Source organism: Alternaria atra (assembly GCF_907166805.1).
Source record: "Alternaria atra isolate CS162 genome assembly, contig: 21, whole genome shotgun sequence".
NCBI classification, from domain to species: Eukaryota; Fungi; Ascomycota; class Dothideomycetes; order Pleosporales; family Pleosporaceae; genus Alternaria; species Alternaria atra.
Genome location: NW_025091319.1, coordinates 2,434,234 through 2,456,710, shown reverse-complemented (window position 1 = coordinate 2,456,710; position 22,477 = coordinate 2,434,234). Strand labels below are relative to the sequence as shown.

Below are 22,477 nucleotides of genomic sequence, written 5' to 3'. Positions count from 1 at the left end.
ACGACAAGCTTAGTCGTGATCTTGCCCATTATAAAGCCAGCCTCGTCGAAGTTGTAGACGTCCTCATCGCAGATGCCGTACTTAGTCTTTGTCTCCTCTACAAGCTCAAACCAGCTCCTAATTAGAGCTGGATCCTCGCATAGAGCTCGCTGCCTATCGTACGGTCGATTAAAACACGTCGTGAGACTGTCTGTACGCTTGACAAAGTTGCGCGGCCAGTGGACGCCGACCTGACCAGCGCCGCGCGTAGTCAGTAGCCTATTAGCTATATCACGTACAGCTTCGTACGTAGGCGCAAATCCACGCTGATCTAGGTCGAGTATATAGCTAATAATCACCTCCTCTTCTCTCTAGGTAAGCTTTCTTAAGTTAGGCTGGCAATCGCGTCGGGCAGGTACACCAGCGCGTCGGCGGCGGATCGTTCGTTCAGACACGCTATAGATAGCAGCAGCATTGCGATTACTCTGTATTTAATAAGATTTAATAGAGAAGATAGCAAGCTGAATATCTGCTTCATTTGAAGCTAGTAGAGTAGCGCTACGCTGAGCCATTGTACGTTAAGAGGAGAGAAGTGCGCAAAGTTGGTGGGGTGCGGCGCTCGCTTGTACGCGGCGCTCGCTTGTAAACCATGTTATTGCACTTCAAAAGGTACGTTGAGGGTGTTGCGGCCCCATGCTGCGTTCGGGCTAAAATCTGGCGCTGCAGTTATCTTCGCGTTCATCATACGGTATATATCATGACTCTGATGCCCGGTGAATGTACTTCCGTTCGCAGGCATGGCCGCTAATGCTGGTTTGGAGGCGTGATAATTGTATAGGTCTCTATAACCATTGCCGATGAATTGATGAGGTCCTGGCAGCCGTTTGTGTCTATGGCTTCGCTCTGGAGCTCGAACTACTTTTCGTGGTGGTGATAAGGTATCGTCGACGATGATGGGGTTGTGGCAGCTACCGCTCATGTTTGCAGAGGGCTTTGGTGCAAGCCTTCGGAGGGCAGAGTAGACGGTGCGTTCACCATGGTCGATTGAGCCTTGTTTTTTCTTGGGTATGCTCATTGCGAGTAGCTTTAGAGTTTCGCCGGTGCTCGGAGATGTGAGACTGAGGTCATGCTCACTGATAGTGCTGAAGATCGCCATATTGGGAGGAGTGCTGGGCACTTTTCGCTTCAGCGAAGCTTTGCCTACCTTCTTGGTACTAGGAACGAGGACACGAATAGTGTCACTCTCCTGTCGGATAGGTTTGAGCCGTTCCATGCCAATCGTTGCCAGCTCTGCGTTTGCAATACCTCGCCGAGTGGAGACCATGCTGGCTACTCTTTATCTTGGTTCGTCAATTCTTCACCGCTGGAGAAAACAGGAAGTCAGCTCACAAATCCTTGTTTCTCGCGTCGGCTCGTTCTTGTACTACACCGTGCCTGTTTGGGACGGTGAAGAATACAACGTAGTTTTCGACGACACCTTTCCTTTCGTTATAAGTGGTGAAGTGAAGCAGAGCGATGATAGTGACGGAACGCAAAAGGAATAACAAGGATGATGGGTCACAAACAAAAGTTGTGATGTTACCTATGTGTATATAGAAGGTGCGCCATGTGTAGGAAGGGACACCCACCGTCTGGTGGAAGGCGCATTGCGCCCACAATCAACAAACTTGGTTAACGCTCGGCGCGATAGAGCGAAAACGAAGACAGTTGGGAATAGAACGAAGGAAAGAACGGAGAAAGGCGAAGATATAGCCCACGCGTTCACCATATGTACCTTGTGCGATATGCTTTCAACCTACAGTTAGAAATGCACGAAGTTTAGTCATCTCTTCCATATCATCCACTTCGTTGACGACACGATTGATAGCGCCATCATCCCAAGCGATACCATGCCAAAGCAGCACACCTACATCTCTTATCACCTTAACGTCTTCTGCTCGAGCTCCTACCTCCGGTACAGCCTCGATCAAGTGCGTCCAAAACAACTCACGAAGCTGCGTCGCGCCATCAAAGTAGGTCCACACAGGCGGAAGGTCGGGAATAGCCGGTGTGAGGTATCCAAGGAGATATTCGAGTGCGTATAGACAAGTTCCAAAAGGTAAGTACTCTGCCTCCGCCCAATCTACCAAGCCTGTAATTTCCCAGGTGTTCTGGTCGACTAGGATGTTGGATGGAATAAGATCTCCGTGGTTGAGCGCAACTGGATAGTCTTCTAGTCGCTGCGCCGCATGTAATGTCAGGCTTGCTCTTTGGCGTAGATGTGCATCCGGCAGCTCAATAGCCAGCTTCTCAAGTCTAGAGGTGATAGTGGAGCCGACCTTGCCGCGACACTGCGAGAGCATCGATGGACTCTCGTCCATAGGTGAGTCCGCTCTTGTCGTTCTGGACATCGCATTTAGTTTGTGTGGTGAATACCAGCTTTGCGCTACAAGGTGTGCGAAGCTTATGAGGAGGCGTTTTAATTGCTCACTTGCGCCGGGATCGAGGGAGCGTTCCCGGGGCTGTAAACGGCTCAGTGGTGTACCGTTAAGCTTCTCCATCTCATAGGCGCATATACCTCTGGGTAATGCTAGATCAAGAGGTTTGACGATGGAAGCCAGCATTGGATATGTCATGCTAGCAGCGCGTATAATGTCGAGATCAAGGGCGTGCAGTGCTGGACGTAGCTGAACGATGAAAGCAGGCCTTTCCTTACATCCCACAACGGTAAAGGTCTTAGTGACAGTGTTCCCGGTCGCAAAGACGCTTGTCGACGGCGTAACAAGAAGCGTGCAACTGCAATAACCCTGTTCCTCAAACTCTTCCACCTCACACCCTCCATAGCGATCTCGCACAACTCTTACGCATGTCTCCCTATCATTCCAGTGTAATTCGAACCGATTCCAGAAGCTTTGAGACGACATCAATTGTATAACCTGACCGTGTTTGAGACAGAAGACCCACGACTCGAGCCATCGCGCAAGCTTGAGGCGCTGCGAGTCATCTTGTCCCGCAACAGCTGTGACATTCTGCCGTAAGCCCACTCACTAATCATAGCCGGGCTAGAGATTGAATGGTGTGTTGCACGCAGTCGTGGTTCGCTGGGAGTTTGCACGTGGAAGTTGGGCGTGGGAGGAAGCAGCGAGGTGGAAGCGGGGATGTGGGGGATGGGGTAGTCGCTCTCACGTAAACATCATGTCTCGCAGGGTAGATAACACGATATTGTCACTAGATGCAAAGCACCATCAAGATTGAAAGAGATAGTTTTCACATTACTTTCCTACAAATGTTCTCACAAAGAGACACGAAAAACTCCATCCCGAAATCTGAGTCCCGTAGAACCAGCTCAGTATCGTCATCCTAGAATTGGTATCACAACAAAATAACATATATTCCTTCCTTTCTTCATACGCTCACCAGGGTCAACTCCCTTACAAAACGACAACCGCAGCAACAACCGCGGCAGCAGCCCCAACAAAGCTCTGAGCGCTAAAACCACCAGCAGCAGCATTAGCAGTAGCCTGAGCAGGAGCACCGCTAGCAGAACCACTAGCACCGCCCGCTGCGCCGCTGCCAGTGCCCTCAGTACCAGAGTTTGCGCCGCCACCGGCCGAAGGGCTCGTCGGTGTGTTTCCTGTCTGACCACCTGAACCAGCTGCTTGACCAGGGGAGAGGTTCTCTGTAGCTTGGGCAGCAAGGGCGACGAAGGCGGACATTGTTTTGTTGCCGGATGTGGGACTATGGGTGCCGAGTTAGTGGATGGATGTTTGGGCATGTGAGAAAGAGGACTTACGCGTTGATAGCACCAACCATACCAGCCTGACAATGCTTGCCTTGGGAGCAGTAGAACCAAACTGGCTTTGCATCTGCGACGCGGATGGTGTAGGTGAGGACTTGGCTTGTAGCAGTCAAAGAGGCGTTTGTGGGCATGAAGCCGGAGAAGAAGGCGTCAGTCTTGTTGGACATGATGTTTTGGATGGGCGTGCATGGATTGTCGAATGTGGATTGGACGACCGAGTGGTTCTATTCGAAAATCGTTAATCAGACTGCGCAAATGGTTTTGGGTGGTGGGCTGTGATAACACGTACCTTGGGGTGGAATTGGAACTGAACTAGATCTCCTGGTTGTGCGACAACATTGGATGGAGAGAAGGTTAGACTTCCATTTGGACCTCCGACTTGGACTACGTGTGTCATGACCATGCCGGTCATCGCAGTTGGTTGGGATGTCGAGGCACTGCCTAGGACGGCTGAGGAGAGAGTTGGCTCAGTGGCGGAGGCCATAGCCATAGATCCCGAGGCGGTCATGGAAGACTCCTGGGCGCACGCGAGGCCGAGGACGGCGGAGAAGATAGCTGCTCTTGAGAAGTACATGTTGGCTATTGTATGTGATGGTCGTCCGTGTAATAGGCGATTTCGATATTAGGTATGCGATTCGTATTGCGATGCTCAATGTCTCGTCAAGAGAGTGAATGGGCGACTAGCGCTCTGGTTCGTTATGCAAAGAATAGCAAGCTGGACTAGCCAGTTGTGTATTAAAGATTGTGAAGTGGTAAGTAAAGAAAGATAGATGCAAAGGAAAATGCAACACAAAGTGACAAGAAACGTGAGAGATGCGGAGGATGAGAAAAAGAGAAGCCTGAGGTGATGGCTATAGGGCCATCTTAAGGCATGAAAGATACGCATGCGTGGCCGAGGCGGTTAGTAGATATTCCGATACATGGGGTTGGAGTTGCGACACGTTAGAGGCGAGGAGTGCTTCAGCCTCCTGGTTCGGCTGAGGACCCTGTAGGTGAGGCTTAAAACGGGTATATTTGAGTGCAACTCGGAGTTTGAACGTCGAGGCTGAACAGTGCTAATATCATGTATAACCCGGTTGGGAAAAGATTGAACGCAGCGCAGTATAACGCAAAGTACGCAGACAGCATTGCTGTAGAGTTGCGTTGATCATGTCGCGATGTTGGTGTTCGTCGTGATGCAACTGGGTGTTCATGATGCGACGCGCTCCACGTTACGGCTGTGTTTGAGCCCAACCCCATCGTGCTTCAAGCAAGGCGTGGCAACGGCAACCTCAAAACCGAAACGAGCCAGGCAACCGGAACATCTGTTTGCGAGATTGTGCATTACATGGCTATCAGGCTGCGCGCGTAAAACTCATCGACAAGATCTTGGAGACCAGGCACCATTGCGAGATGTTTCAAAGCTGTCGGGCTGTAGTGTCCTTCATTTGTTCATAGATCCTCTCGGCCTGACTTCTGTATGGTGGTTCGTCCTAAAAAAGACTGATATACATGTCCATGTTTCGGCCTCGTGCCTTCTCCGCCTCTTGACTGCTACGAGTCGTAGTTGTGCGTGGAGTATCCACCTTCGTTCTTTGTGACTTGCGGCATTCCGAAAATAACCTAACAGTACTGGCGTCTAAAGAAGGACTATGGAAAGTATATGGATAGCGCGACGCAATCATCGAAGCCACCGCCGTAGTCGGTGTAAAAAGCTTCTGGTTAGGATACGCATGAAGTATAACTTCAATGACATATTCAAACAGGTTTGTATGCATCCCTATGACAGCTGGGCTCTTTTCTCCTCACAGGACGGACACGAGTTGAGCTTTCAAAAGTCCAAGACAAGCTGGGGTGCCAACTTCTCCAGATCTTCCACTTGGAGGAAGCCATCAATGACACCCCCATCTTTTGCTGCTGCTTTCATCTCATCTTGGCTTCTGAGAAAAGCCTCGGTGACGAAAATATCAATGTACTTTCCTACCAACTTCATCGCACCAGTCTGTATTTGTATATTCGGGTCTTCGAAGTTCTCGAGGAGCAGGCGTGCGAGAAGCGGTCGGGGTACGACGGGTTCTGAGAGGACAGGATTGGCTGCTGCTGCTGGTGGGTTAGGAGCAGGTGCATCCTCCATTATGTCGTCAAAGTCTGAGATGTTTAGATCTTCGGCAAGCTCTTCATCTTGGTCGTCATCGGACAGGTTGATTATATCAGCAGCAGGCTGAAAGCCACTCTTTGAGGCAGCCGCATTGCTCTTCTTTCCGGCGCCAGTCGCGCGGGATGCCGCTGCTGGAGCGCGTTTCGTCGAGGCGGAGGCTTGGGATGCCGCGTTTACAGGCCGTGGTGGATTGAAGGATGGGCCTTTTCTGCGCGCAGCATTCGCTGTCGCATTCTTCGGTGGCATTTGAGATGTGATGGAGCCTGAGTTGGGTTGCGGGCCGTCAACGAGAGTGTGGACTGATGCGACTGCGTTTGGCGATGGCGCCCGCGCCGATCCCCACCTGGGCAACACGCTGCGCGCTCTCACGTGGACGACACCTTCACCAGCGCAATGAAATCACTCTGATACGATGGTACATTGATTCGTATTCCAGCAATTTTTGTGATATTGATCTCGACGTTTGAGCCAAGGCGCGAATATGATAGCTTTGCATGTTCCCAGATAAGTGTACTATGCGTCTTGATGCTACATAGCCATCATGATGGGCGCCTTATTGTGCCAGTTGTATCTCATTGCACTGCAATGTCGCAGGTATATACACTATTGCAACCGAGATAATATTGGAAGAATGCTTCTTTTGCCAAGACAACGTACATCCAACCGGCCATTGAACAGGTATAAGATAACACCGTTATACGGCCACGGAGGAACACAGACCATGCTTCCTTCGTGTTTCTTCGTATGCCGCCACAAATCCACCCCGAAAGCTTGACATTTCGATCGTGAGCCCAAAAGGCGGCGGGCCGCACGGTTACGCCGTTCAATTCGTATTGACAATTACGGTTACTTGCGTAGTGTCCGCATTCGATCGAGCCATCACGATGGGTTGTAGTAGACTAAACATACACACCCGTGTAATCAAGACGCCATAGTGGCACGAAGGGGCGCTTTCATTCAGATAAAGGAACAGACCAGCCGTTGAGCTAGTCTTCTGGTTGAGAGGCTGCGAACCAATCGTGGGGAAATGAGATGGACGTAGTACTATGCGACCGGTAGGGTGCCTCGTTACACGGCGTTGGCAGCCGACATTTCGAAAGGGTCTTGACGTGCAGAGCGTCTGACATATAGTACATGTATGAAGCTGTGCCACGAACAAGAGAGGACTTTTTGACTTGAGAGGACCTCAGTGTGCTTCATTCAGATTGGGTGGTGGCTGCTGGGTGAGGGTTGGGACAGTCATTTCGGAAGAAGTTGAGGCGCAGCGAACATGGCAGGCGCAAAGTTGGGCGGTTAGCTATATGCGATGGTCCAACTCCTTACGCAGCGAAGGAACAATTGCTTGTAATTGTTATCAAGGTACTATCCATTGAATATAAGTGGAGATTGCTAGGTCCTGTCGCCTTGGGGTCGAGACTCTGAGATGGACCAGGAACTAGTACCTGCATCAGCTGTTTATCTCCCGTCCTTTTACACAGGGGATTATTTGAAAGTCCATGTCACGATTGAAGGATTGTTGCCCATGGCTGTTTCAGTGACTGGCTGGTGACTCGTGCGGTCTTGTGCCTGTCTCGATCTGGATGGCATACGCACTTGTGAGTAACGTGTCGGCGATGGAGTCTGTTATGGCTTCGCTCGGCTTCGCTCCGGACTGCGGAGGTAGTACCTAGGCATCTGGCCACAGCATGTTCCAGTCACCACTGTCATGCCGTGCAAGGAGGGCGGCCCCAGGTAGGGTAGGGCGGGTACTGCTTCTTCCCGCTCGCGTAACTCAGAACAAAGACCAGCAAAAGAAGACCAAAGACATGGCATGGCACAAGAGGGCGAAACAGAGGTCGAAACTCCGGAGCGTCCTCCCAAGAGGAGCGGCTCCAGGCTAGGCTTGGTTTGGCGGGGTAGGAGCATGGCCGCGGATGGGGTTAGTGCGCAGGCTAGGAGTGCAGCGTCAAACCTCGATTGAGTGGTGTTGCGTTGTCGCTGAGATTGATGCCAACGTCTTGGACTAGGGGTGCCCAATACTGGCCTACGGGTCGCCCTTTCCCCCGTCGACGGTGCTATTTTCAAACAGCAGTCGCGTGTTGGGTCAGCAAAGCGCAGTGTGGCAGCTGGCAGGTACGGGTGGTGGCGCAAATGGATGAGCAGACACGGCTGACTGATGATAGGTGATGATGGCTGATGCCATGCGAAAGCCATGATGGAGTGGCCGACGCTTGACGCACATCCAGATAAGGATGCAGCGCACAGCCGTCTTCAGCGAGGCCAAATGTCAGATACCCAGTCCGATGGTGCACATGTGCCCAAAACTGCATGGCGGGCGGCTGGCCCGCGCGCAGGTGATGCTGGACATGGAGCCACACCCCTGTCACTCTACCCGAGATGCTTAGTGCTTGGTGCTGGAGGTGCACTGTGGCATGCGGCGAACCTTTGGGACCAGACGCCTGGCTATGGAGATTTATCATATAGTGGTTCGCCGTCGTCTGCCCAGGGCCCAGCTCCTGTATCTCCTCTGGCTAACGACTTCCTTTTGCAATTGCGGGGTGTTTGCTTCAATCGTCATCCATTCTTAAGCCCAGCGACAGCCGCCGCTCATCACTTTACTATCTTGCCGCACCATCATCCACTCCACACCGTCAATCAATACACGGACTTCCCCCCCAAGTTCCGTGTCCTGATAACCAAACGCCACTGCGTCTCAATTCGGATCTCGTCTCACATTGCAAGATAGACAAGTGCGCCGGGATCTGCACTCTTGCATGTTGCACCAACGTCTTTATCCATATCTAGGCGAATAACTTGTTCGCGGCTCCCCAAACAGACAACCCTTGTTGTCACTCTTATATCCTCACTTCCGCCATATCTTGCTCCTCTCCGTCATGCCCCACTCGGTCAACAACTCTACCTTGACCCAAACAAAAATGTCACGCCCATCGTCCACCTCGACGTACTCTGGCACCAATGCATTTCCCAAACAGGCAGGCACTGCCCTACTATCACCGGAGAATGTCGGAGAGCAACTCTCGCCCTCGCCCTCGCAATTCTCTTTTGCATCGTCGCCACAGTCAGTTCAAAATATCGAGGTTGACTCTCATGACCGCGCTCGTAGTCCTGTCGTCGATGGAGTTGGCCCTTTACGGCCCGTGACCTCCCGTTCGCGTGCGCAGTTCTACGAGGACCAATTCTCATACAAGGACAGCATTGCGTCGTCGGCTCGCGAGCGTGTGACCAAGGATGCGCCCATTGTAGCCGAGCTGCGGACAAACGTTATCGTAAGTTGTTATTTTCCGCCGAGCTCCACTCTTTGGGCAAATCACTAACCCGGCGCAGATCAAGGACGAATACACCCTGGTTACCGACCTCTCGCACCACCTCTCGACGCGCTACCAAAGGCCAGAAGCCTCCATCATGATAACGGTCAACCATTCGGCGTGTCTGCTCCTCGGTGGATCCTTTGAGCCCACCTACATGCTCACCATCAATGCTCTGCCAGTGCAATTGCAGCCCACGACCAACAAGCGCAATGCCTCTCTGATTCAAACATTCATGGCCGAGTCCATCGGCGTGTCGCCAGATCGCGGCGTAGTCAAATTCGTTCCCATCCCCGAAGAGAGCCTCGCCATGAACGGCATGACCGTCTTGGGCGAGATCGAGCGCTTGGAGCGACAGCAAGCCGACGAGACTGGCAGCAACATCAAGCGTGCCATGACTAAGAGCTCGCGCAAATCCGCACAAAAAGCAAAGAGTAGCAATATGCTCTCTCGTGGTCTGTCTAAAGCTGACCATGGTGCAAGACCAGCCGTCACCTCCAAGGTTTCTCATGATGCATCCCGCGATTCCGGAATAGCTGTCAACGAAAAGATTGACGACAGCAGAATTGTGAGCAAGAAGTCTGAGCCATTGCTCTCCAAGTTCGGCAGGAAGCCCTCTACCTCACACCCGGCGCCGCCACCTGTTCCTGCCGACAGGCCTGTCACCCCAGGAGTCAGCAAACGCAAGAGCTTCATGAACGTCTTCCGCAGATGATAATCTACGAGCATCTCATACATTGCTAGCACAATCATTTCTTGTTCAGCACACAAAGAATTCCCTTCAGCATCTCTCATTTCAGCGGCGTTCTAAAAGGGACATATTCCGCTCTAGACCATGAGTCGGCAACACAGACTCACCTGCTGTACACCCTTATCACGGCATCTGTCAAATTCTGCATATGGCGCAACACACAAGCATACTCCAAGTCGCAGAGTGCGACAAAATAGCATTACCAGGCGTTTGGGTCAACGGGTGCAACAAGTCTCATTATACTGTTCATACAAATATACCCTCTTGCATTCCCTTTTGTCACAAAGCTCCAGTGAGCAGAAAGATTACATAGAATCATTAATGTAACAACAATCACATCACGACTCCATTATCCTGCAATTGTGTTCCAGGATCTCGGACAGTTGCCACTGATCAGCACCTCGCCGAACTGCGCTTCACTCATCGCAAACATGTCGTTTACCGTGCCGTGTCTGAATACACGCTCGGCTAAACTGGTAAGATCTTCATACCATCCAGATCTTTACCATGTCAGAGTTTGTCTCGGGTACGCGTACCCCAGCCCAGATCAAGTTACATCTACCTGCCGCCCGGTCGGCGGTCACTAACAAGAAGAAGGGCCGCCGCCATCTGCTTGCCGCGTGGCTAGCCTAGAGACTACCAGACCGCCCATCAATGCTTGATGACCAAGGCCAGCCGGTGAGTTTACTTACACAGTATTTGCTCAAGCCCGTCCACTAAGCAGAGGTGTGAGCACTTGGTGACGATAGGCTATTAATGCAGTAGTTCCACATGGGTTTTTGGCTTGGTAACCACTATGAAGTAGGGCTGAGACACTCGTGCATTGAACTCCGCAAACGGACTGTCGGGGTGCGCGGTGAGGCTGAATCGAGTGGTAATGTGGTCACCGGGATAGGGTTTGCTTGACACCGATTAGATGTTTTACTCACGTTAGCCGCGCCAGCTTGCTTTTTCAGCTCTCCACGTTTCGCTAGGAAGCGGATCTAGACGCGCCACAGAAATTGATGGGAGACATGTAGCGTGCAAGCTAAAGGGTGCGGGAGAGCTACGTTAGCGTGGATAAATGTCACTACTTTCTCTCAGCTTTGGTCCGTTGAACGGGGTTTTTGCATGCAGATGTGGCATCTGGCTTGGTCCAGCCCTACGGTGTCGGTAAAGATTTTCTTTCTTTGAGCTAACAGCGGCAGTTGGGATTTGCTATGCCTTTCCGTAGTGTTGTTTGTGCCACGTTGTTACGGGCTAGTTTGCCTTTGGTGTAGGTGCACCTGTGGAAAGAACGGTCTGGACGAACACTGAGATACAAACCATCTATGATAGAAACAGGTATCAAGAAGCGAGGGCTTCGCGTAAGGACGCGAAGTTTGCCATCAGGGGGCACTGGTTGAGATTTGCCATTACCTCGAACGAAGATCAGAGCAAGGTCCATGGCGATCAACCTTGGAATGATCAGCGTCGTGGTTATCCGCGGAATGCGGTATGCGACATTTCCGCACTTCTCGCCCAACCTCAAGGTAACCAGACCAGGCGTAGATGAGTTGTCGCCTTACGCCTCTATCTGCAACACTTTCCATGTTGATAAGACATGGTCCTGATTTACCCGCAACTCTTTCACTCAAAAAATGCTGAACGCACAACCAATCACATCCTAGCAAATACATTCCTTGTACTTCGGAAGTTTGCGCTTCCTGGGCTTGGCACATGGATGCATGTTCCAAATCATCCAAGCGAGGCTGCACGTTGGCGGCGAAGGATGAGTTTGGGTGATGCGTGGCGGGATGATGTAAATGAGATGAGGTAGAGATGGAAGGGATCGTCGGGAGTTGCGTAGGCCAAGGATGTGTGATAGTTGGAAATGTTATAGGGTTGGAATGTTGGTGGAGTTCGCCAGGAGTTATTGGATTGCGGGAGCTATGGGTTAGGCGAAGGGCGATCTCGGGTTTTGGATAAAATGACGTCTTGGTTTGTCGCATCGGAGGTTTCTTTGAGCTTGTTCCGTAGCCTTGCTTTCACTCTCCTGATCTCAACGCTCGAGCCTTGGTGGAACTTCAATATATGGAAGTTTGGGTGAGTACTTTAGTAGCTGGGAAAGACTACTGGTGACGTTGTCTTGCCGATAGATTGTGTCGGAAGTGATCGTGTTGATGTCACTCTGGGTGCTCGCAGCTTAACGGATATTCGTCAACTTGCGATATTCTCGGCTACGATACAATCTGACGATACCTATCGCCTGAGCACGGGTTCGGTGACGACTAGGAGTATGTGCGGATTCGTTGGTATTGAAGCTTCATGCTAACAGTACGATGGTGTCACTTGATTCTGTCCGCGTCAATTAGAAACATTTGACCGCGAACATCATTCTTGTCTTATCGAAATATTTCCATCATCTACTTCAATGTTACTTCCGGACTCCACTTATCCTTCCATTTCTTAGTCCACCCAAGACCATCTCCTAGAAAACTCACCAACCAAATATTATATGAACTCGGAAATTATCCCGAGCAGCAGACTTCTGCGCTTCTTGCAGTCTACATCCACCGCTAATTTCACGCCTGGAAAGTATCAGCATCTAATCCCAAGCAGCTCTATGATAGCCGCTTTGTTCTCTGCCATCTCCATCTTGGCCATCGCGTCTAGCTTCTTCAACAATACGCTTTTGATCTTCGAGCGCATGCGCGTAGCGGGACCTTGCACACTGACGTGGAGTAGTGCAAGCCACTCAGAGAGCGGCGGCCACGGATCCAGGTGGTTGGCGTCGTTATCCATGGCTGTGATAAGGACGTTGACCTCCTAGTACCAGTCTGAAGGAGCCGCATAACACTAGCGCTGCTTGACCTTGAAGGCGAACCGATCGTACATATTCTTTTGAGAAGTAGTCCAAACTATCAACCTCAGCCAGAAGATCAGCTTCTGGGCAACGGATTAAATCTGCCGTGCAGATCTCCAGCAGTGAAGGGATTGAATACCTCAACACAGAATTCTACAGTAGTAGGGCCAGTGTAGGTATTAACTCCGAGCGGCTCAACCGGGCCAGTGTGTGCCTTGTTCCATTCCTCCACCTCTTCCATCATCTTTACCAATTTAGCGCCCACATTGTTGGATTTACCGACAAGGGAACCAGGGAGGGACATGGAGATTTCGGTAACAAGGACTCGTCGTCGTCAACATCCGCATTCCAATCTGCCTCTTCGACGTATCCGCCCGAAGGCGCGATCAGCTCATCACCTGCGAAGCCTGCAGCTGGCGCAAATCCTTGATGAATATGGCCCTCTGAACTATGGTATCTATCGAGTTGTTGTTCGTACAGCTCAGCGAAGACCGAGTCAGGTACCATGTTCAAGTTCATGCGCATGTTCTCGGCGGAAGGAGTACTTACCTTCATGCTGTCCGACCTTGCGTGCTCCTGTATGTCTGTCATGATAGCATACTTACTGGCAGCCAGATCATGCTCTGATGGAAGGCTCTCAGATGTACACCGAGGTTGTGTAGAGATGTAGGCCCTCACAATCCCATCATGGGTGTACTCGTGCATCGCATTGGAAGCCAAGGCTGGTACATCACTCTGTTTGGTTTGGTACCCTCCGAGTCTACAAGAGTCGGTAAGATAGTGTGTGTGAGAATAAGAACTGCGACTTTGCATTCCGGTTTTGTCCGTTCGCTCGAATATCGTGTAAGATACAATGATTGATACTCTTCATTGTCTTCTTTCAGGCAAAGTTCTCTGATTGGAGTTGGTTGCTATGTTGTGTTCGTTTTCTGATCTGGTTTCTATACATCTCCATAGGCAAGTTCTTGTGTAATCGATGAAGGCCTACGTGGTAAGATGCTGATGTACAACGATGAAGATAGTATGAATCATCGTGATCGTACAGTGTATGATACGCTGATGGATGAGATATTGTGATGATAGGCACTTGTAATTACGATCGACATGTATTGCCGCGTCTTGGTAGATGTTGCAGATTTGGTGCGAATCTCGAGTCAAGCTTGAGGTCACAGAGTCTTGTATCATTAGAAATGAATCTCCAATGAATGCTTTGCTCAGACTATATTTATGCCCTGCCATCCTCCAGATCTTTCTTTCGCCCATTTCAACGACTTCTCCGCACCAAATGGTCTCATTGTCGCATTTGACACTAGTGTATATCCATATCTTCCATGAGCACGCAAGACTAGAGGAGAACTGCACCCCTTCAAGATCCAAATCTCACCATTGTTTTGGATAGGATTGGAGCAGAACGCAGCAGAACCCCTCGGAGATACGTAATAATAACCATCCCCCACAAACCTATCCACTGGCACTCCAGAGGTTGAACTATCCAACAGCCTATCTAGGAGGATGCCATCGACCTGCAAAGCTTGCAAAGCACCATGAGACGTGTTCAATGTTAAAATGAAAGCTCTGCTTTTTTCCTGGTCTAGATAGCCGCGTTGAATAGACCTTGCAACTTCTCTACACGTCACATCCAAAACCCATGACGGCAGGGTACTGTTGTGCCACGGATGATGAGTATCTGCGACTAGTCGTAGTACCTCTAAACTACCCTCAGTTTGTATAATTTTGATCGTCGTATCGATTAGGACTTGGTCAATAGGATGTGTATAATCCGGCAAGATTCCATAAGCCGGATCTGCTAAACCAATAAATGCAAACACTTTGTCCCTGGAGTCAGAAGCATTACAGCGGCAGGAGTGCCTAAGGAGTGATATCAAGTCCTTTTTTCCATGCCAGCGGACTTTGCTGTCGATTGTGGATGTCACTCTGTCCATAGCTGGTTTCAATCCGCTCTGCCTAGTGTATCTGAAAGTACGATGTAGACTCTGATAGGCGGGGCGGTCATCGGTATGGGACCCGAACATAGGATGGTTGTAATATTCCCATGAGCAGACGATCGTCCACAGTGGATAAAGGAGCCTCCAGGATGCAAATGTCCCACTGTACATGAAGTAAATATTCGCCGCGACCATGAATTCTTGAAAGACCCACGCTCTAGTGAACCACGGTGCTTCAATGACCTTGTAGAAAGCAAGCCAACCTTCGAAAAACTCTTCATCTCCTGCTTTGGCGTAGACATGTCTGTTGAGAAGCATCCGGATGTCTTCTTTTGTGAATTCGGCACATTCTTGATTGTCCGGTATGTCGTCATACACTTCCGATTTCGTTACAAGATGACAAAAGGAAGCGTCCCTAGCTAGCTCAACAAGCCAGTTCATTCCTCTCGGATCGACCTTTTCAGTCGACAGACAAACAAGGACTTGTTCCGCATACTGATAGATCTCTCGCATAAATCGTACCTGGTGTGATCTCTCTTTGATGTCGCTCTGGTTGATTGAGATTTGATCGATCCACAATATGCATTCTCTATCGCCGTGTGTGCTCGCCCAGAAGTTGCGCACTTCTCTCAGAGCATGTGCCAGATTTGCGAATACGTTGAATGGCTTGCCGTTGAGGATAATAGATTCGGTGTTCTTTGCGGAGCCTGCGCAATACGATGGAGCCGTGTATTGCCCTTTCTTGTCGACCAAAGGTACGCCTGGGAGCAACGTGCATTCGATGACATCGTCTTCAGTACCAGGCCAGAGTTTGACAAGACGTATCTGATGTTGAGTGGGGTCTAGCTCTGAGTGAAGCTTTGTAGCATAAAACAAGTCGTTATGTGGTGTGCGAAAGATGTCGTGACCAGGCTGAAGTCCGTCGGCGCTCGCAGTTCCTTGATGTGCTATCGATCCCTCCGCCATGACTCAGTAGCATGGTGGAGTCTCTAAGTGGAGCGCTACGTTGACACTACCCAACGCGAAGGTGACAGGAAACACATGAAGGTGTTGTGTTGATACTGCGTTTCGATAAGGCAAAGCCCAGGTATTTATTAACTATGTAGATGTGATAAGCAAACTTTCGGTGTATCTGGTTGGTTATAGGCTGGTTGAAGTACTGGCTTGACCCCGCACGAGGCTGGCAACGTTTCAGCCGCAGGCTTCGCTCTTCAATATGGCTGATGTTTATGAAGCCAACAACGAGATTTATGAGAACGTCAATATGACCTCGAGCAGAGGATTTGACAATTGTACCTACTATCGTCGGATTTGGTCAGGTTGTTGTTCAGCAAGCCAGACGAACCAGTAGTGTACTCTGATACTCATGCACCGGGCCTCGACTGACTGCGCCGCTGTGTGCTCAGCTTTGGATGGTTTGTTCTTCCAAATGTCGGATGATGATTATCAACTAACTTCCGACGAGTGGAGAGCTTCGAAAGTACTACTTCCTTCTTTATGAACATCATCGTTATTGCCAAGGATACGTCGTCCTTGCGATGATTCAAAACCGCATAGTTCACACGTTGGTGCTTGCTCAGGGCGCTCTTTAGCGCATTTTTTCCAATCGTAAAGCCCAGAATATGGAAAAGACTTGTGAGAATCTCTACATAGCTATCGACCTTAGCCACCGTAATGGCCAGCTCCAGGATTGAGTCCACTTATGAAGATTCTATGAGCATTTAGAGCAGCACGACCTTGAGCTATCTTCTTACTACTGCGCAGATGACGATACAGTATGAGGAGACAGACGGCGTAAGCGTTGTCTTCAATGAGGCACAAGACACTGATCGTAACATTGTTCTTGTTCCTGTATAGACCGGAGTCCCAGAAGTTTGCGAAACAAAAGGGCATAGGATCCTCTTTCACGTCTATGGAAGAGAATACTGTATCCACATTGTTGAGTGAAACCTCGTCTGCTGGTAATGGAGGCTTGGCTTATTGTTCCTACAGGCCACACTGAGCGTTGGGTAGGCTACCACAATACGAGTAAGGAATACTCAGAAAGGCTAGTGCGTGATGTCATGTCAATCGATGTGCAGGTAGGAGCTGCGTGCGTAGAATACATCTCGGCTTCTAGATGGTAAACCTTGGAAATATGCAGGCATGGAAATGGGAACAGAATTAATGCAGCATTGCAATTGAAAAAAAAATCGGGTAACTTACTCTAGGGAGTATATGTAGCGTTAGGTCGAGACCGCCTTGATCGCATCGTGAGAGATGGTGTTGGTGTCGCGAACCGCGGCGGATCTCGCGTTCATGCATTATGATATCATCCATTCGAGCTAAGAGTTTTCACCCACCTGCCCGCAGAGCCTCTTGCATCTTTGCCCCAATCGGACGACTACGGCATGAGGATCAATTGCCAGACCGCATCCTGAGATGTCGTAAGTCGAGGCGACAAAGAGATTTTCGCGTTGTCTCATTAAAATCCTGCTGACCACGCGGATACCGCTGTGTTAAAGATACTTTTCGATATCCCTTTACAAGGGAATCAAAACAGCTTTCAAGCGAGTATGCTTACTTTCATAATGAACACAAGGATGCCAAATAGGCCAAGCATTACCGGGCGACCTCTTTAGCTGCTTAAGACTTGCGGGTTTAGGCCCACTTGACCCATTCTTATCTTCAGCCGCATGGAGATCTACGGACGTTTCGCCTTTCGGGAGGTACGCGCACGTCGGCAAGAAGTGGATTAAGAACGTAACTACTAGTTTTTCGCTCCATGGACGAAGCTTGCCGTCACATAGTTGGGTCCACAAGATACAGCCGCCAAAGAGCACCATGACATTGTCAAGCTAGGCCCACCTCGAGACACACTCCATCACTCCTGTCGTCGATGGCATCTATCACCCCGATCTCAACGACAAATTTTATGCTAACATTCTGCGCCAAGGGTTTACAACAATGGATCTCACCCTGACAGGACCCTCTCTGAGTGGAGAGTCGTTCTTCGTTACGAACTTTCTACTCAGACGTCATTCTGGAGGTGGATGCCAAATGTGGACTTTTGTAGGGTTCAAGAGGGCCTTCCAACCCGCACCCCGAGTCTCATCTCCAGCTTTCTCTCCCTAGCCCACATTACGATGACGGAACGCAAGTCCAGGCACCCTTCGCCCGCGCGAGCTGGTTCAAGACCAGTCTCCGAGAAAGACGATGCTGAGCGCCGACCAAGCATGCCAGCCGAGACGAGCGACGAGGAGAAGTCGCAAATCGATATTCCCGTCGACCCTTCAGGGAACCGTCATCCGTCAATGGTCCCTAGGCCAGACGGAAAGCGCGAGTTGCGAGAATGGGAGTGTTGGGACAAGCTTGCATACACTTGGCCAAAATGGAAGAAGGCCATGTACTTGGCTTCCATTGCTGGAATCCAAATCTCTATGAACTTCAACACGTCGGTGTATCCCAGTGCTGTCAACCCCATCTCCGAACATTTCGGAATCAGTACACAGGCAGCGCGCGTTGGACAGATGATCTATCTGGTCTTCTATTCCTTTGGCTGCGAGCTTTGGGCGCCATGGAGTGAAGAATTTGGCAGATGGCCAATCTTGCAGCTTAGCATGCTGCTCATCAACATCTGGGAAATCCCTTGCTCTGTGGCCCCCAACTTCGGCACCATTGTGGTTTGCAGAGCTCTTGTAAGTCTTTTCCGTATCAAATACTTCCAGCGCTAATTGTGATCAGGGTGGGCTCTCCACAGCGGGAGGTAGTGTTACTCTTGGTTTAATTGCCGACATGTATGAACCAGAGACACAGCACTGGCCTCTATGCTTCATCGTATTGTCTTCTACGATCGGAACGTCTATCGGCGGTGTTATTGGTGGCCCCATCGAAAAATACCTCACGTGGCAGTGGAATTTCTGGATTCAGTTGATCTTTGGTGTTACTGTCCAAGCAGTGCATTTCTTCATGCCTGAGAGCCGATCTACCATTCTCATCGACCGCGAGGCCAAGAGACGTCGTGAAACCGGCGAAGACCCCAACGTTTATGGACCAAATGAACTCAAGAAGCCGCGAATCTCGCTCAAAGAAGCCGGGAAAATTTGGCTCCGACCATTTGAGATGTTCGTTCGTGAGCCAATCGTATTGTTCTTATCGCTACTCTCTGGTTTCTCCGACGCTCTGATCTTCACGTTCCTGGAGGCTTTCAGCGTTACCTTCCCAAATAACTTTGGATTCGGCACACTGCAAGTAGCCTGGGCGTTCATTCCGATTAACGCCTCTTACTTCTTCACGTACTTCCTATACTGGCCTTGGTTCTGGCGCGACGATCACCTGCGCAAGAAGAATGGTCCGGACTGGATGTCCCCAGAGCGACGTTTGAAGCCGCTTCTATTGCTTGCGCTCTTTGAGCCGATCGGATTGTTTGGTTTTGCCTGGACCTGTAAGTTGACTACGCTGTCTTTTCTTCAACTTCATCTAATACAGCACAGGTATGGGACCGCCCCAAACGCATTGGATAGCACCAATGATCTTCTCATTCCTCGTCGGACTCGCAAACTTTGCAATCTACTACTCCTCTGTCGATTACATGATTGCCGCTTACGGTCCCTACTCGGCTTCCGCTACCGGTGGTAACGCGTTCGCTCGTGATTTCCTCGCTGGTATCTCCGCCATGTACGCCATACCTCTATACAACAACCTTGCATCGTCAAGTCCTCAGAAGTCCGAGTATGCCACAACCGTTTTGGCATGCTTGTCGTGTTTGGTCGTCGTACCAATCTACGTCTTTTATTGGAAGGGACCTCAGATTAGGAAAGCTAGTAAATTCGCTTCCATCCTTGCGGAGGAGAGGAAAGCTGAGGGTGTCAGACGTCTCAGTAAGGCTGATAATCTTCCGGCGTAAGCTTCCTGTAAAAGAGCACATGATACCCATGCTGTTTGTATGAAATTTTCGAAAGCAATGCGGAAGGTGTCTGTCCTTTTTCGCCATATACCACATGTCCTGTATTACTCACCCGGTAACTACTTTGTTCATATCTTAAACATCACTTGATGTATATGAACTCGATCTCGCCGTTGTCTCATCGCTGCGAGACGATCGAGAGACAGCGGAATACGATGAGTTCCACTCCCAGGACGGAGTATAAATACGATACGAAATGCTACATATACGTTCTCACATATCATCAACGGAATGCATGCTACAAAGTCCATTGTAAGAGTATTCGGCTTTCATGAGAAATAAGGCGTGTAGTGTTCCCACTATAAACTAAAAAAAACTTGTCTCATTTCATTACATACTGAGTTCTCGACGTACGTCAGATTCATATCGTTCAGCCCGCTACTATCCTGTTGCAATGCGGAAAGGAACGAAGATGTCTGCACGCTATCCTGGCTTTACGGCTTTCACATAACGCCAGCCGCCATATATACTAGCACACAACTATATTAGACTCATCTAATTGCTTCTCAACCATTCGCAATACGTTCACAGTGTCAGATATTGTACTCAATATGGGCCGCCACGTCTATTCATAGAAGCATACTGGAAATGTTCGCAGACATCGCTGGAATCGTCCCGTAGCATAAGAGAAGGATCACTCAGATATTCCTGAGAAACACATCAGCATCCACCAAAGCGGAGACAACCGTGTTGTACCACTTCTCAGTACATCCTTCAACAAGACTTCCTGTCGAGACACTGAACTACCAATTCACAACTCACGGTCTCGTCAAACACTGAACAACAACCTCGGGAAAGCTCAAAACTCCAGACATCATGATAGAACTGCTAAAGTTTACGAAGATACACAAGCACGAGCGTCTTGAGAACCCAAACAGCACTACAACTTCCAAACCCTATGTCACTGGCCTGAAAATGCTGACATACGCGCAAATGCGCGAACACAAACATACGGAGAACCCCCGTTGCGCTTGCCACGACATCGAAGCTATCCTTGCTCTAGTCCCCGAAAATCAACAGAGCCAGTTTGTGCGTATCTATCCTCGTCGTCAACCCCGATATGCTAAATATCCTACCGGAGTCTCCATGTTCCGCGAGGATGTGGACATGGAAATAACGATGTCTCGTCGAGACTCCGCCCAACAACCCCAACGCTCACCGGACAGTATGGTAATGGCTCCAGGCGCCGCTGGAGAGTGCACTGGAACCCGTGGCGCCGAATATGGATACAAAGAGAATGGGCAGTTTTGTATGCCACAAGTAGCTACTGTGGTCTTTTCTTTCTTTGCTGAGGCTCGTAGAGCAGTACGCTTTCAGTCAGCATTACCAACGACAACTGTTGATGACCCGCTGGTTGCAAAGGAGGGCCTACCTGATGCTCCCGGTAAGATTGTGGCTGAAGATGGAGCTTTGATGCAGCCGTCCCCTCCGGCTGTGGTACTACTCCAGCGTTCGAACGCTATCCGTTACCGAGCCCATCCACGTCCGCGACGATACACCCGGGAAGACTCCTGTCTCAGGCACCACCCTGGTGGCGAGGCAGGTTCATACCACGTACCTAAGCAAACTCATGGTGTGAGCCTTTATGAGATCGCTGAGAATGCGAAACGAGCAGTAAGGACAGTACAGCTTGGAAACACCATATCAGAGAAGGTACTCGAACAGACTGATCGCACGATCGAAGCCCCTCGTGAACAATCGATGCGCCATCCAACGCGTCCAGATTCTCCGTTTCCCAAGCCACAGCAACGAACAATTCCACCAGGAAACGCGAAGAGAAAGTCTTGCACTCACCAGCCTCATGACATTTCTCTGGTAGCTAGTCCTCAACTTCCAACGCATATCAGTGATGCCATGGATGAACCCCGTCCTCCGCCTTTACGTGGCACAGGGAAACAACCTTCGATGATTGGCATGCCATGCTTACCCCCTCCCGTGCAATGTAAAGGTTATCTTCTCTGGCCAAATCTTGGTACTATGAAGATTCCTCCAGGGCCTGCTTTAGCTTCATCATCATCCAGTTGTCGGAACTACGCGAAAACTGAAGTTAGTATCCCAGACGGCGTTCCAGAAGCTGGTCCAGTATCTCGACGGTTCCCTCTAGAAAGCGCCACTTCAGCTTCACCGTCTTCAGACTACCCGGTAACTAAAGGCAGTATACCAGATGAAATTTCAGATGGTGTTCCAGAAGCAGTTCCAGCATCCCGTCGATTCTCCTTAGATGACTTCACCATCACAGAGGCACTCCCGACAGAAAGAACGCTTCTCCATCTCAGACAGTGAATCCGAAGTTATCGAAGCTTAGCGTCGATCCTCCATCGACTCAAGGTTCTCGATAGGTTCATCTACGCATGAAGATGATCGCAACTGCCACTATGACTACCATGAAGACGCTGATAGAGAAATTGATGGTAACGACGATTCACTGTCGTTAGACTTGTCAGATCAGGAACCCCCTGTAATCCGTGGCACGCCACTCTGCAGTTCGTCCGTAGACTCTTTCTCGGGAGTCACTCATCCTAGTCTTGGATACTACGAGGATGCGATACCATCGGTACCTCCAGACGCGCAAGACAATGATGAAATTCTGGATGGATACCTTGCTGGCAACATGGATCTACACACAGATGCCACGTCTCCTGCTTGTTCCCATTCAGAAAGCGAGTCAATCAACCAATCGCTCTTCGCAAACTTCTCTGGAGATTTCACTGTTATAGACACCGGGCACCAGCACACCTTCGCTCACCAGCGATGCCGATACCTCGCCGTCTAATTCCTCCTCGACGAGCGCATCTGCTAGCAACATCGTACC

At 50.1% G+C, this 22,477-nt stretch overlaps 8 protein-coding genes across 8 annotated transcripts; 3 read left to right on the top strand and 5 right to left on the bottom strand.

Moving 5' to 3' along the window:
• Window positions 1-631: 631 nt before the first annotated feature.
• On the bottom strand, window positions 632-1,303 carry ALTATR162_LOCUS1235 (uncharacterized protein; the record flags this gene model as incomplete). The annotated part of the gene is made up of 1 exon (XM_043308830.1): window positions 632-1,303. The coding sequence occupies one exon, from the start codon at window positions 1,301-1,303 to the stop codon at window positions 632-634; it is 672 nt and encodes a 223-aa protein (XP_043164765.1).
• Window positions 1,304-1,769: 466 nt separating this feature from the next.
• ALTATR162_LOCUS1234 (uncharacterized protein) lies at window positions 1,770-2,369 on the bottom strand (the record flags this gene model as incomplete). The annotated part of the gene is made up of 1 exon (XM_043308829.1): window positions 1,770-2,369. One exon carries the CDS (start codon window positions 2,367-2,369, stop codon window positions 1,770-1,772), a length of 600 nt encoding a protein of 199 aa, XP_043164764.1.
• A 1,020-nt stretch (window positions 2,370-3,389) lies between these two features.
• On the bottom strand, window positions 3,390-4,331 carry ALTATR162_LOCUS1233 (uncharacterized protein; the record flags this gene model as incomplete). The annotated part of the gene is made up of 3 exons (XM_043308828.1): window positions 3,390-3,696; window positions 3,752-3,981; window positions 4,047-4,331. 3 exons carry the CDS (start codon window positions 4,329-4,331, stop codon window positions 3,390-3,392), a joined length of 822 nt encoding a protein of 273 aa, XP_043164763.1.
• A 1,236-nt stretch (window positions 4,332-5,567) lies between these two features.
• On the bottom strand, window positions 5,568-6,140 carry ALTATR162_LOCUS1232 (uncharacterized protein; the record flags this gene model as incomplete). Its single annotated transcript, XM_043308827.1, has 1 exon — window positions 5,568-6,140. One exon carries the CDS (start codon window positions 6,138-6,140, stop codon window positions 5,568-5,570), a length of 573 nt encoding a protein of 190 aa, XP_043164762.1.
• A 2,669-nt stretch (window positions 6,141-8,809) lies between these two features.
• On the top strand, window positions 8,810-9,914 carry ALTATR162_LOCUS1231 (uncharacterized protein; the record flags this gene model as incomplete). The annotated part of the gene is made up of 2 exons (XM_043308826.1): window positions 8,810-9,160; window positions 9,219-9,914. The coding sequence occupies 2 exons, from the start codon at window positions 8,810-8,812 to the stop codon at window positions 9,912-9,914; spliced, it is 1,047 nt and encodes a 348-aa protein (XP_043164761.1).
• Window positions 9,915-12,509: 2,595 nt separating this feature from the next.
• ALTATR162_LOCUS1230 (uncharacterized protein) lies at window positions 12,510-15,686 on the bottom strand (the record flags this gene model as incomplete). Its single annotated transcript, XM_043308825.1, has 4 exons — window positions 12,510-12,737; window positions 13,054-13,378; window positions 14,806-14,883; window positions 14,935-15,686. 4 exons carry the CDS (start codon window positions 15,684-15,686, stop codon window positions 12,510-12,512), a joined length of 1,383 nt encoding a protein of 460 aa, XP_043164760.1.
• A 2,159-nt stretch (window positions 15,687-17,845) lies between these two features.
• Window positions 17,846-19,605, top strand: ALTATR162_LOCUS1229 (uncharacterized protein; the record flags this gene model as incomplete). Its single annotated transcript, XM_043308824.1, has 3 exons — window positions 17,846-18,397; window positions 18,444-19,143; window positions 19,193-19,605. The coding sequence occupies 3 exons, from the start codon at window positions 17,846-17,848 to the stop codon at window positions 19,603-19,605; spliced, it is 1,665 nt and encodes a 554-aa protein (XP_043164759.1).
• An 876-nt stretch (window positions 19,606-20,481) lies between these two features.
• Window positions 20,482-21,948, top strand: ALTATR162_LOCUS1228 (uncharacterized protein; the record flags this gene model as incomplete). The annotated part of the gene is made up of 1 exon (XM_043308823.1): window positions 20,482-21,948. The coding sequence occupies one exon, from the start codon at window positions 20,482-20,484 to the stop codon at window positions 21,946-21,948; it is 1,467 nt and encodes a 488-aa protein (XP_043164758.1).
• Between the last annotated feature and the right edge of the window lie 529 nt (window positions 21,949-22,477).